Source organism: Pimephales promelas, chromosome 19 (genome assembly GCF_988280905.1).
Source record: "Pimephales promelas chromosome 19, fPimPro1.hap1.1, whole genome shotgun sequence".
Taxonomy (NCBI): Eukaryota; Metazoa; Chordata; class Actinopteri; order Cypriniformes; family Leuciscidae; genus Pimephales; species Pimephales promelas.
In genome coordinates this window covers 24,992,130-25,007,257 of record NC_142787.1, presented here as the reverse complement: position 1 = coordinate 25,007,257, position 15,128 = coordinate 24,992,130, and the positions used below count along the sequence as shown (strand labels likewise).

The following is a 15,128-nucleotide window of genomic DNA, read 5'->3' as shown; positions in this document are numbered from 1 at the left end:
GCGTCGGGCGCAAACGTCATTTATCCCACAGCGCCCAAGACCCACCTACAAAGTTACTTGCATTTTGCACTTGACACTTCGATCGTTAAAATAGGGCCCCATTTCTTTATTGTATGCTATTATTTGAATGACATGACTATCATTTTGTCAGAGTTCTGTGCTGTGTTTGAACGGTCTTCTGTGTTTGCAATGTCATGCTTGCTATACACCCATGCTGCAGAGCTACAGAGATAATTGGACTCCATATGTTAGCTGTCTGGTATAGTATAAAGCAGTAATGGGTTCACTGTCAGAGAGATTTTTCACCATAGTTCTGCCAAATAAGCTTTTTCCTGTTGGGATTGCTAATCTGTTTTGTGTCTGTTGCATATTGGAAATATATTCACATTATTCATTCTTCTAAACAAAAGTAAAATATGCTACTCTTTTTATTTTCCTTCCCATCAAATGCAAACCCGTTTTAAATAAAACTACTAAAGTAAAAAAAGAAAAAGTGAAACATTGTAATAATTTTAATAGTGTTGATTGTAATGCAAAATGATATTCAGTATAATAGGAACATTAGCAATGCTGATTTGGTGTTGATGAAGGGGTAATTTAGTGTGGAAGCCCACATTCCCCACAGATACTTTCTCATTATTACGAGAAACTTTTTCTTTATTATGGCGTGTTAGGTTATTAATATGAGAATATGTCATTATTACAAGATATTATAAATTATAAAATAATTATTATAAAATTATGAAAGATTTTTTTATAAATTGTACAATATATTAGTTACTTATTAAGAAAGTATGAGCAGTTTATCACGTATTTTAAGACTGAATGGCAAGGGTAAAGCAATGCAAATATATACATAAAATGCATTTAAAGAGTATCAAAAATGAGAATTAACATTTTTAATAAAATTATTTAAAAAAACAAAATAAATTAAATTAACATAAATTAAAAAAAAAACTGCTGAAACATTAAAGTGGCTAGATGGTTTTGCAGACAACATGGCTGTCTTGCAAGTTTGTTTTTGTACTGGTGTGTGTGTGTTTGTGTGTGTATAGAACAGGACAGAGAGCATCTGTAGAGTCATGTGGAGATCTCTGCAGGCTTTCTCCACAGAAGAGCCCTCTCTTTACACTGGCACTGCCAACATAAGCGATGCCCACAGTGGGCAGTAAAGTGAGATCTGTCTGTAGGCCGCTGCAGATTCTCACACCGAGTAGAATTCTCATCATCTTAATCGAGGATATTCAAATGAGACGGTTGATCCAAATATGTACGTTACAGCTGAGGGTACCTCTAATAATATTTATCTAGTGTTTTTAATGTTTAGTTTAAAGTGGTCATTACATGGATTTTTAATTACCTGTAGTTTAATATTTTCCTTGAGGTTCACTTGTTATTTTGCACCATTGGAAACCATATCAATGCCCACTCGACTGGCTGGTAGTGTATATTGACTCTTCATTTAGCATGTAAGTGAGGCATTGACTGAATACAATCTTCACTTGATTCACTCCACAATGGTGGATTGTGTTGATTGTTTAACAGCTGTTGAATTCAAAATAACAGAATGAAAATTGAAACACTCTTTTCTCCAGCTCTAGTTGTTTTTATCCTTGAAGAGCACTAAGATTGCTATGTGCTCCAATAGGATGTGACGTGTCCTGATATGTTATGGTGATTTATTATGTGTCTCTTTTCTATTTCAGGACCCCCATTTATTGTCTCACCGCCAGAGAACATAACCGTAAACATATCCCAGGATGCATTCTTCACTTGTCATGCTGAGGCATATCCTGGCAACCTAACGTACACCTGGTTCTGGGAGGAAGATAACGTCTACTTCAAGAAGTAAAGTTATGATCGGGTTCATTACTGTACCATACCCCCACTGTCCTGTGTCCATGTGGAGTTTGTCACAGTCCATGTAGTTTCGTCATCATCATTGAGGCATCAGTGAGTTTGCCAATAGGGACTATGGGCTTTGAAATTCTGTTTTAGGCTTTGGGCAATCACTTTGTAAGGCCTTTTGTTAAGAAATGTTCTGAAATGTAATCGTACGTGTCGTTAAACTGTATTTAGAGGGTTTCGACTCATCCGAACGTACCATTCAAAAGTTTGGGGTCAGTTAGATTTTTTTTTAACGAAAAAAAGAAAAAAGAAAATGTTTACCTTTATTCCACAGGGACACATTAAAAATGTGACAGCAAATAAGCGAAAGATTTCTGTTTCAAATAAATGCTGTTTTTTAACTTTCATAAAAGAAATTAACTTGAAAAAAAGATTATCATGGTTTCCATAAAAATGTTAAGCAGCACAACTGTTTTCAACTTTGATAATAATACATAATAAATTACATTTTAAAATAAATTCAAATAGAAATTTTATTTCTAATGATATATATGAGAGTAAATAAAAATATGATGATATTTCACAATATTACTGTTTTAACTGTATTTTTGATCATATAAATGCAGCCTTGCCGCCAATGGCGCGATAAAGCGACTGTTACAAATCCATTTGTCCTTCCTATGAGATGTATCGTGAGTGCTTGGAGTCCGCTATACTGATTATAAAGGGTTCTATTGTCTTTATCACATCGCACCATACGCGTTCGGTGTAGACACAGTGTTAGAAACTCTTTCAAAAACAATAAACAAATCTTACCCTCCCCAAACTTTTGAATCATAGTGTACATATTTGATAAACAGATGCATTTTTAATTTACATTTATTTTTAAAGAGTTATCAATGTAAAAAAAAAGAAGCAGCTCTAGGCCTCCTACAATCGAAAGCGTAGGCTATGTCCACATTAGTGCGTTTTTGGTTCTAACACAGCTTTTTGAAAATTAAACCGTCAAGTCCATACTGTCCATTCAGAAAAGATCTCCGTCCACACACTACACGACTTAAAACGCTTGTGATCATTCATGCACACTTGGCATGATGCATGTACAAATGTAAAGACTTGCAGATTGTTCTAGTAAAGCTCAGTTTTCTATACTTCGAAGGCCATCAATTCCAGCTGAAATTGAAACTTACAAGTGACTATAATTGGGGACATTAAAAATAGGAAGCTACTCCTCACACGACTTTAGCATTAGCATGTTGCTAAGCTAAAAGCATAAATGACTATCAGGGCTTCCAACTCTCACTCATTCAGCATGAGACTCACGTAAGTGACATTGTACATAAAACAATCGTGGCTTTCAAAATTAAGTTTTAGTATGAAATTCAAACCATAAATAGACTTTTTATCACTCCTACTGTGGCATGTCACATTGCTGCATTGCCTCTTTCTCTTTACTACTAGTTACAGCATAAAATAAACATGAATGAACATCAGAGGGTATGTTTAAAGAAACAGTAATGGAAACAGAAATGTTACATAAAATGGTGTGTCCTCTGTTTTAACCTTGAATAGAAAAGGGAACATAGCCTAGTGAACGGCCACTATTATATATATACGATAAACGATAACCGCAGCCTCACCATAGACCCTCTCCGCTTTTCATGGTTCGCTGTTCTCCTTCTCTCCCCCATGACAAGAATATCCAGTGACATGCCGCTTGTGTCATCATACGCTCCACTAGCACTGATTATAAGTAGCGGTGCCCTGAGCCATTTAAGACGCCCTCATGCGTGGCATGTACACTCTGTAGAAAAAGGATATTATGTTATTTTTTTTTTTCTAATAGAGACTCTGTGCACCAGGACAGGTGGAAGCACAGGCAAGAATTGAGGCCACGCAGGCATTTTGTCCACTGATGCGGGTTTTTTTTTTTCTATCTCTGATCTCTACCCCGGACACTCCATCTGTTCTTGTTGAAAGAGTAGAAATTCATGAGGCTTTGTTTTTTTTTTCCTGGCTTAAAATAAATTTACGTAGGCATATATATATATATTTTCTAGTACCTGGAACATCACAAAAATGATGTACCTTTCAAAAGGTTGAGGTCAGTAAGATTTTTAGGGGCCAAGCACCGAAGGTGCGGAGGCACCTATTGTATCTGTGCCGGTTCTTATTATTATTAGGGGCCAAGCACCGAAGGTGCGGAGGCACCTATTGTATCTGTGCCGGTTCTTATTATTATTATTATTATTCTTCTTCCGACTGGGCGTCTATGGCAGCCCATAGACCGGTTTGCGGGAAAGTTGTTTTGGTTTGACATTCTGATAGAGGACAGTCCCAACTTTAAATACACCAATTTTGGTGTCTCTAACTCATTCCCTCTAGCGCCACCAACTGTCCAAAGTTTCACTTTTATTATGCTAATAACTTTTGAACCGTAAGGCCTATCAACAAAATTCTTTTTTCCTCTTGTTCCTGAGCTCATGCCGATTCGATCGCACCCTATGACGTCATTTTCCGTCATAAAAAAACGGCCGCCATTTTGAATTTTCCAAAAAACCTACTTTTGCGAACTCGCCCTAGACGGTTTGTCCGATTTTCACCAAAATCGCACCGGATCATCTCCAGGCAGTGTTGACAAAAAGTTATGGAATTCAAGATGATTCGAATAGCCGTTTTCGATAAACGCGTAAACAAAATTTACGTAGCGCTTGCGAAAACAGACGTGAGGTTGTATCTCCGCAACGCTTACTCGTTTTCACACCAAACTTGGTACGTGTTATCACAAGCATGACCTGAGGCTACGTGCTGCGTTTCGGCGCAGCGCCACCTAGTGGTCCGGAGATATGAAAAATTGCTATTTTTGCTCGTAACTTCTGAACGGTTTCTCCAAAAATCAAAAACTTGGTCTCGTTAGATTCAGGGCGTCATGCCGAGTCGACCGATATCCAATTTTCCCAGATCGGCCATTTTGGCTGTCGGCCATTTTGAATTATGTGCTAAAATGCTGTATTTTTTGAACGCATGAACGAATTGTTACGAAACTCGGTATGGGTCATCAGTACGATGCCTTGAAGAAGCCTGAGAAGTTTCGAAACAGCGCCACCTAGTGGTGAATTTTTTTTTTCAAACGCTTATAACTTTGGGTGTGGTACACTTATTTTCACGGGAGTCATCTTTCTGAGGTCCTGAATCGTTGCCGAGTCCAACGATACCAAATATGTCGGGTTTCGTCTCACGGATGGCGTAGCATAGCGATTTAGCGCGAAAAAAACACGTGGCGATATCTTCAAAACCGCTGTTCCGATCAAGACGAAACCACCGCCAGAAACACGGAATCATAGCTTGTTAACTATACGCTAATGCCCAAATGCGTAAATATTGATAGTAAGGGGTAGTAAAATTCAAACAAAGTCATGTGTCAGTCATTTTTTACGTGTTTTTTCATATAAATGTTTATAACTCGGAAGTAAATTGAGATATTTGCACCAAAATTGACACACATATGTATGGGGTCACTCTGAGGACACATAAAAAAAATTGTGGGACTGAGCCTCTTGGTGTCGCTATAATAGAACAAAACGTGAAATTCCCATTGACTTCAATACAGTTTTGTGAAATACAATGCTATACTAAACAAATGCTTTGGTCTAACATTACGAAACTCAGTGTGTGCCATAAGCAGCATGCCCTGAAGGTACTCAAAAGATTTTGAGACAGCGCCACCTGTTGGTCAAAAGTTATAATTAATTTCTGAGAACGCTAATAACTTTTGAATAAATTTGCCTATTAAAATGAAACTGATCTTAATAGATTCCTTGGGTTATGCCGAAAACATAGATATCAGGTTTTGCATAATCAGCCAAACTTCCTGTCCGCCATCTTTATTTCTTTGAAAAGCCTTCTTTTTCGAACTCCTCCTAGACCGTTTGTCCGATTTTCACGAAAATTTAATCGCATCATCTCCAGACCGTGCCGGCTAAAAGTTATGAATTGCACGATGATAGACAAAACCGTTTTCGTATACCACAGCATCAAAGTTTAGGCATGCTGCCAAAATTACTATTTAGGCTTTATCTCTGCAATGCCTTCACATTTTGACACCAAACTTTGCATGTGTCATTGTCACCTCCCTCTGACCACATCACATCTATTTCGTAACTGCGCCACCTATTGTTCGAAAGTGATAACCCATTAAATCATCTTATAAGTTAATGTTTATGTGATTTTTTTAGCCATTTGCCCAAAGTTCTCTCAAAATGCCCTTAATTGCTCCTTGCTGCAGTTGGTCTGCCACTCCTTGCCATTTTGGCATATGTTGCCGCTTCTTGCGCTTGGCCCCGGTAATGGCTGCTTGCAGCTATATTTATTATTATTCTTCTTCCGACTGGGCGTCTATGGCAGCCCATAGACCGGTTTGCGGGAAAGTTGTTTTGGTTTGACATTCTGATAGAGGACAGTCCCAACTTTAAATACACCAATTTTGGTGTCTCTAACTCATTCCCTCTAGCGCCACCAACTGTCCAAAGTTTCACTTTTATTATGCTAATAACTTTTGAACCGTAAGGCCTATCAACAAAATTCTTTTTTCCTCTTGTTCCTGAGCTCATGCCGATTCGATCGCACCCTATGACGTCATTTTCCGTCATAAAAAAACGGCCGCCATTTTGAATTTTCCAAAAAACCTACTTTTGCGAACTCGTCCTAGACGGTTTGTCCGATTTTCACCAAAATCGCACCGGATCATCTCCAGGCAGTGCTGACAAAAAGTTATGGAATTCAAGATGATTCGAAGAACCGTTTTCGATAAACGCGCAAACTAATTTTACGTAGCGCTTGCAAAAACAGACGTGAGGCTGTATCTCCGCAACGCTTCATCCTATTCAGACCAAACTTGGTAGGTGTCATCACAAGCATGACCTGAGGCTACGTGCAGCGTTTCGGCGCAGCGCCACCTAGTGGTCCGGAGATATGAAAAATGGCTATTTTTGCTCGTAACTTCTGAACGGTTTGTCCAAAAATCATAAACTTCATCTCGTTAGATTCAGGGCGTCATGCCGAGTCGACTGATATGCAATTTTCCCAGATCGGCCATTTTGGCTGTCGGCCATTTTGAATTATGTGCTAAAATGCTGTATTTTTTGAACGCATGAACGAATTGTTACGAAACTCGGTATGGGTCATCAGTACGATGCCCTGAAGGAGCCTGAGAAGTTTCGAAACAGCGCCACCTAGTGGTGAATTTCTTTTTTCAAACGCTTATAACTTTGGGTGTGGTACACTTATTTTCACGGGAGTCATCTTTTTGAGTTCCTGAATCGTTGCCGAGTCCAACGATACTAAACATGCTGGGTTTCGTCTCACGGTTGGTGTAGCGTAGCGATTTAGCGCGGAAAAAACACTTGGCGATATCTTTAAAACCGCTGTTCCGATCGAGACGAAACCACCGCCAGAAACACGGAATCATAGCTTGTTAACTATACGCTAATGCCCAAATGCGAAAATATTGATAGTAAGGGGTAGTAAAATTCAAACAAAGTCATGTGTCAGTCATTTTTTACGTGTTTTTTCATATAAATGTTTATAACTCGGAAGTGAATTGAGATATTTGCACCAAAATTGACACACATATGTATGGGGTCACTCTGAGGACACATAAAAAAAATTGTGGGACTGAGCCTCTTGGTGGCGCTATAATAGAACAAAACGTGAAATTCCCATTGACTTCAATAGAGTTTTGTGAAATAAAATGCTATACTAAACTAATGCATTGGTGTAATATTACAAAACTCAGTGTGTGCCATAAGCAGCATGCCCTGAAGGTACTCAAAAGATTTTGAGACAGCGCCACCTGTTGGTCAAAAGTTATAATTAATTTCTGAGAACGCTAATAACTTTTGAATAAATTTGCCTATTGCAATGAAACTGATCTTAATAGATTCCTTCGGTTATGCTGAAAACATAGATATCAGGTTTTCCATAATCAGACAAACGTCCTGTTCGCCATCTTTATTTCTTTGAAAAACCTTCTTTTTCGAACTCCTCCTAGACCGTTTGTCCGATTTTCACGAAAATTGAATCGTATCATCTCCAGACCGTGCCGACTAAAAGTTATGAATTGCACGATGATAGACAAAACCGTTTTTGTATACCACAGCATCAAAATTTAGGCATGCTGCCAAAATTACTATTTAGGCTTTATCTCTGCAATGCCTTCACATTTTGACACCAAACTTTGCATGTGTCATTGTCACCTCACTCTGACCACATCACATCTATTTCGTAACTGCGCCACCCGTTGTTCGAAAGTGATAACCCATTAAATCATCTTATAAGTTAATGTTTGTGATTTTCTTAGCCATTTGCCCAAAGTTCTCTCAAAATGCCCTTAATTGCTCCTTGCTGCAGTTGGTCTGCCACTCCTTGCCATTTTGGCATATGTTGCCGCTTCTTGCGCTTGGCCCCGGTAATGGCTGCTTGCAGCTATATTTATTATTATTATTCTTCTTCCGACTGGGCGTCTATGGCAGCCCATAGACCGGTTTGCGGGAAAGTTGTTTTGGTTTGACATTCTGATAGAGGACAGTCCCAACTTTAAATACACCAATTTTGGTGTCTCTAACGCATTCCCTCTAGCGCCACCAACTGTCCAAAATTTCACTTTTATTATGCTAATAACTTTTGAACCGTAAGCCCTATCAACAAAATTCTTTTTTCCTCTTGTTCCTGAGCTCAAGCCGATTCGATCGCACCCTATGACGTCATTTTCCGTCATAAAAAAACGGCCGCCATTTTGAATTTTCCAAAAAACCTACTTTTGCGAACTCGTCCTAGACGGTTTGTCCGATTTTCACCAAAATCGCACCGGATCATCTCCAGGCAGTGCTGACAAAAAGTTATGGAATTCAAGATGATTCGAATAACAGTTTTCGATAAACGCGTAAACAAAATTTACGTAGCGCTTGCGAAAACAGACGTGAGGTTGTATCTCCGCAACGCTTACTCGTTTTCAGACCAAACTTGGTACGTGTTATCACAAGCATGACCTGAGGCTACGTGCTGTGTTTCGGCGCAGCGCCACCTAGTGGTCCGGAGATATGAAAAATGGCTATTTTTGCTCGTAACTTCTGAACGGTTTGTCCAAAAATCATAAATTTGGTCTCGTTAGATTCAGGGCGTCATGCCGAGTCCACCGATATCCAATTTTCCCAGAACGGCCATTTTGGCGGTCGGCCATTTTGAATTATGTGCTAAAATGCTGTATTTTTTGAACGCATGAACGAATTGTTACGAAACTCGGTATGGGTCATCAGTACGATGCCCTGAAGGAGCCTGAGAAGTTTCGAAACAGCGCCACCTAGTGGTGAATTTTTTTTTTCAAACGCTTATGGCTTTGGGTGTGGTACACTTATTTTCACGGGAGTCATCTTTTTGAGTTCCTGAATCGTTGCCGAGTCCAACGATACTAAACATGCTGGGTTTCGTGTTACGGTTGGTGTAGCGTAGCGATTTAGCGCGAAAAAAACACTTGGCGATATCTTCAAAACCGCTGTTCCGATCGAGACGAAACCACCGCCAAAAACACGGAATCATAGCTCGTTAACTATACGCTAATACCCAAATGCGAAAATATTGATAGTAAGGGGTAGTAAAATTCAAACAAAGTCATGTGTCAGTCATTTTTTACGTGTTTTTTCATATAAATGTTTATAACTCGGAAGCGAATTGAGATATTTTCACCAAAATTGACACACATATGTATGGGGTCACTCTGAGGACACATAAAAAAAATTGTGGGACTGAGCCTCTTGGTGGTGCTATAATAGAACAAAACGTGAAATTCCCATTGACTTCAATAGAGTTTTGTGAATTAAAATGCTATACTAAACAAATGCATTGGTGTAATATTACAAAACTCAGTGTGTGCCATAAGCAGCATGCCCTGAAGGTACTCAAAAGATTTTGAGACAGCGCCACCTGTTGGTCAAAAGTTATAATTATTTTCTGAGAACGCTAATAACTTTTGATTAAATTTGCCTATTGCAATGAAACTGATCTTAATAGATTCCTTCTGTTATGCTGAAATTATAGATATCAGGTTTTCCATAATCAGACAAACTTCCTGTTCGCCATCTTTATTTCTTTGAAAAACCTTCTTTTTCGAACTCCTCCTAGACCGTTTGTTCGATTTTCACGAAAATTGAATCGTATCATCTCCAGACCGTGCCGACTAAAAGTTATGAATTGCACGATGATAGACAAAACTGTTTTCGTATACCACAGCATCAAAATGTAGGCATGCTGCCAAAATTACTATTTAGGCTTTATCTCTGCAATGCCTTCACATTTTGACACCAAACTTTGCATGTGTCATTGTCACCTCACTCTGACCACATCACATCTATTTCGTAACTGCGCCACCTATTGTTCGAAAGTGATAACCCATTAAATCATCTTATAAGTTAATGTTTATGTGATTTTCTTAGCCATTTGCCCAAAGTTCTCTCAAAATGCCCTTAATTGCTCCTTGCTGCAGTTGGTCTGCCACTCCTTGCCATTTTGGCATATGTTGCCGCTTCTTGCGCTTGGCCCCGGTAATGGCTGCTTGCAGCTATATTTATAAATGTTTTTGAAATAAGTCTGTTATACCACCCAAGGCAGCATTTATTTAATGTAAAATACAGTAAAACAGTAATATTGTGAAATGTTAATACAATTTAAAATAAAATACATTTTATATTTTAAAATATGTAATGGCAAAGCTGTATTTTCAACAGCATCGTTTCGCCAGTCTTCAGGATTATCCTTCAGAAGCCATTCTATTATGCTGATTTGCTGCTCAAGAAGCATTTCTTATTAATACTACTCAAAACAGTTCTTTTTTTTTTTTTGGAAACCATTTTAGGAAATAGAAATCCTTCGTAACATTATAATGAAGTCAGATCACCTTTATTTATATAGCGCTTTTTACAATACAGATTGTATCAAAGCAGCTTCACAGTGATAACATGAAAATAATAAAGTTTGTTTCTTGAAGAAAATTGCATCAACGTCCACCTTAAGTAAGGCAGATCAGTAATATTGTTTAATATTAAATGTCCCCAACTATGCAAGCCAAAAGCCTGGTTAAAACCAGACCATTCTCAGTTGTAACTGAGTTATGGTCGGGCAAAGCATCATAGACAAATCATTTCCCGAGGGGCGTCACCAATGGACGTCGCGACTAGACCTAAAACCAATCAGAGTGATGAAGGAGATGATGTATGCAGAGCAGCGGTTGGCGGAGAAACTGTCTAATCTCTGACTAATCTCTGAGTGTTGTTCTTTGCTCGGTTTTTAACAAAAAGGAAACGTTCAAATCGCTTAAAACAGACGCGATGGCTGATAGGCTACAAAATCTGCTTCAAAATCCCAGCGCTGTCGTCATCGCATAAAGCACGCCCCAACGTTTCTGATTGGTGCCGCGATTTCGACGGATTGGAAATGGGCTTGAATGAGCTCTTTGCCAGACTAACCCTAACTTTCAGAGCAAATCTAAATTTGCCGGAAGTTGTCTGGGTTTTCCCAGGCTACCATCAGGTAACAAAATGGAGAAAAAAAACCTTGGGAGAAACCAGACTCAGTTGGAGGGCCAGTTCCTCTCTGACCAATGAGGGAACAGTGTATGATTCGGGCAGCAATACAAGTCAAATTGGATGGGAACATTTTGAGTATTTATCCATTTCCATCTGTTTGGAAGTCTGTCTTTACTGTCACTTCTGATCAATTTGATGGTCCCTGCTAAATAAAAGTATTGCTCTTTTTTTATCTTACTGATCTACACATTTGAACAATAGCATATGTAGAATAAATAAAGATTTTTTTGTGGCATTCTTTGTGGCAATAATGACTTGTAAGTAATGTAAATTGTGGAAAGCGTCATTATTAATACTACTTGTGTTAAATCAGCTCTGTCTCTTTTTCTCTCTCCAGTGACCTAAAGCGCAGAGTGAGTATTCTGATCGACGGTTCACTCATCATCTCCCAGGTGAAACCTGAGGATGCTGGGAGATACACCTGCAGCCCGAGTAACAGCCTTGGCCGCCCACCTTCTGCATCAGCATACCTGACAGTGCATTGTGAGTCATTATGTGGAGCAATCTGCTGATACACCACTAGATCTTACAGACATTAGATTTTTGTCTTTCATCTGAAAACATGTATCCGTTGCTAATGCCCCTAAAACTCTCTGCGTTGCTCAGAGCAGATGCTGAAATATACTGTGGAGTGTAGGCGAGAAACCATCAGAATAGAATCGATTTGGTATTTTTACTTCCAGTCAATATATCCAGCTCAAAAATCTAAGAGCCAAAGTTAAAGTGGTTCTGTTTTGTTGAACATGATAATCAGCTTCAGATGATCCAAAGCATGTTTCTAAACGATGTTGAACACATTGTTAGTGTCACGAATTTGCTAACATTTTTTTCATTAGTGTCCAAGTCATCCATATTACACTTTGTAGTAAATGAGTTAGACCTTTTATTCCCATATTGATGATCTCAGTATGATCGCAAATGTAGATATACAGTAGGTCATTATGTATGACATTACACAATTCATACTTGACGTCACAAGTCCTCCTGGCGGGCAAGAACGTCGTTCTCTAGCAACAAAACCCAGTAAACTAATCAAGGATCTTGCCAGGACGTTGCCAGTTTTAATATACAAAAGTTGGTGTTTTGAGGTGTAAACGACTTGCCAGATAGTTGGTAGTTGGTCTCAAAGGTACAATATGCAAGATTGTTTCGCCACCAGGGGTCGCTAACCTCTTTCAATAACAAAGGCGTATATTAATGACGTATATTCCGCATTAAGCGGAATTATGGATCTTGTCGTCAAGCTGATCTTTTATGGATGAGTGAATACATTGATGTTTTTAAACTTGACTGTAGTATAAAGCATTGCTAGACGTTTACCAGCGCACACGCAACGCGAGTCCTGCGGATATAAAGGAATAATGACATTTAATTATACCGAACTACACGCTGAATTATTCATACAGTCAGTTTATTAGAGGAATTAAACTTCTACTTCACTTGCTCTAACAGTTTCACTATCACACTTAAACTGCATTTGAGTGTGTTGAATGTTAGTTGTTGTTTGTTGGCTGTATGAGACTAAGCTAGATTAACATTAGAGAATAACATACAGATCATGTTCTAACTTTTCATCATGTTGAACTATATAACATTGATTAGTTTTATATACATTGATTTGCTCACCTGTTTGCTCGAGTAACATGCAACACTCGCGTCTCTGTCAAGTTAAAGTTAGATGTTGATCTTCTTTCTAGTCCTCTTTTTGTCTCAAAGTCTGCTTGCCATGGTCCATAATGTTTGAACAAAACCCTGCTAGGGACGCTCGCGCTGTTGAGCACGCATAACGGGCATAACCTACCGAGTTGTCCACATCTGTCCTGTCGCCATGGTTACTATTGCAGTACGAGGTCAAACCTGGCGGAAACCGAGGGTAACGCGGATTTGACGTCATTGACTAGCGACTCCTCACCCCTGCTCACACGCCCCATTTCCTTGGTTAAAAATCGCAATTTTCTCACGATTTACAAATAGTTGGAAACATTTGGGATATTGTAAGTAATCAACTTAACAAAATATATAACATTGGCCTAGTGGATTTTTGGATATTTTACTGCAAAAATCCTGCATATTGTACCTTTAACATAAATGTGCTTGCATGTTTTCCAGTAGGTGGCGAGAACGCGTTCATCTGTACGTGATTTGATATGATATGAGAAGATGAATGCATGGAGAATGAATGACACGTTACTGTTGTACTGCGTCTACTTATTACTTACAGTTACTTTGCAGGCATACTATTGTACACTTATTACTATATACTACATTACAGCCTAACAGATTGCTAACAGGATTATATGCATTTCGCTGCTCTTGTTGTTGTCTGATCATCTGATGCTATGTGGAGTGGATAAGCAGGTAGGCTACAATGTTTGACATCCTGCTAGCCAGGCAGGGTGTACATATTCAGAGGAAGACTTCATCACACGATAGAACAGATTTGTCACTTTGTGTATAGCTGCAAACAAAAGCAAACAGACCTTTTTCACCTTTTTTGTGCAACGTAAGGTGACGGATTCTCTATATGCTACATGTAAATATCTCCAAACTCCAAGTCTGGTCCATGAAAGTCAATGAAAACATCAATGAAAAAATCTTTTCTTGATATCTAATTTTAACATTCGGTGACATATGGTCTAAATAGTTCATTGATAGTAGTATTGGAAATTTGCAAGGCTGCAATTCCCCTGTCTGGCCACTGTTTGTCACCATTTTGTCAGCATTTGTTGCCCGCCAGGTATCCATGGTAGTCACATGACTGCAAAGTATGAATAGGCAACTGGGATTTACTGCTTCATCTAACATTAAAATGTTCGTATCGTATCATATGTAATATCTTCATTCAGTTTACCAAATCACTAAAATCAGGAGGTCTATATATATATATATATACAGTATATCATTGTAGATGCAGTAATAATTCCCAGTGGCCTATTGTATTACGTAATGTCATACATGATGTAATAGAGAATGAATTCTCCTTCATCCTCTCTGACATTGGCCTCATTGGATTGAGCATGAAAATAAAGTAACAACCTTCACCAGCAGATTACGCCTTTTCATCATGGACCGGATCATTTTTTTACGTTTTCACATCGGGATCATGTATTCAGAAAGATTTTTCTTGCATGGTGATCTTTTGTAATTGATGACAGGGTTACTTTAGTCTCCTTGCGCATTCCATCTCAATACATGTGCATGAAGGTGCATTAGCCTCAACTGCCGCTGTTGGATAGGCTGACGCTTTCTATTTGCAGCCGAGAGATTGGAATGGCCTTCTGTCCCCGGAGTCTGGAGCAGAATTGAAACAGTGACCTTGAGTCAGTAAGCTAGCAGATCACTCAGTCATGGCTCACGTCCTCCACTCCTATAGACTGATGCAAATAACCTGTGTTGTGGCTTTTCTAGACGAAAAAAAAAAAGCAGGGAAAATACACAATCATGTTGCATTTGCAGTAAATAGTGACAGGAATGAGCGCTGCAAATTGGCTGTGGTATCCAAGGTAACAGACGTTCCAAATTCCCTCGCTCGGAGGAAGCAGATCAGCCTGTGTCGGACCGGCTTGTCTCCGTTGAAGTGGCGGAAAGGGATTACATCATTGCAGAATTCCCAGAGAGGGACTGACTGCAGAAATTTTCACCTGT

General features: G+C 38.9%; 1 protein-coding gene across 7 annotated transcripts in view; it reads left to right on the top strand.

Moving 5' to 3' along the window:
* igsf9bb (immunoglobulin superfamily, member 9Bb) overlaps window positions 1-15,128 on the top strand; it is a 105,010-nt gene that overhangs the window by 51,988 nt on the left and 37,894 nt on the right. For all 7 annotated transcript variants that reach the window (XM_039686337.2, XM_089123416.1, XM_039686336.2 and 4 more), the window contains exons 6-7: window positions 1,707-1,848; window positions 11,821-11,966. In XM_039686337.2, the coding sequence (XP_039542271.2) occupies window positions 1,707-1,848; window positions 11,821-11,966 (288 nt within the window). The remainder of the gene's footprint in view (window positions 1-1,706; window positions 1,849-11,820; window positions 11,967-15,128) is intronic.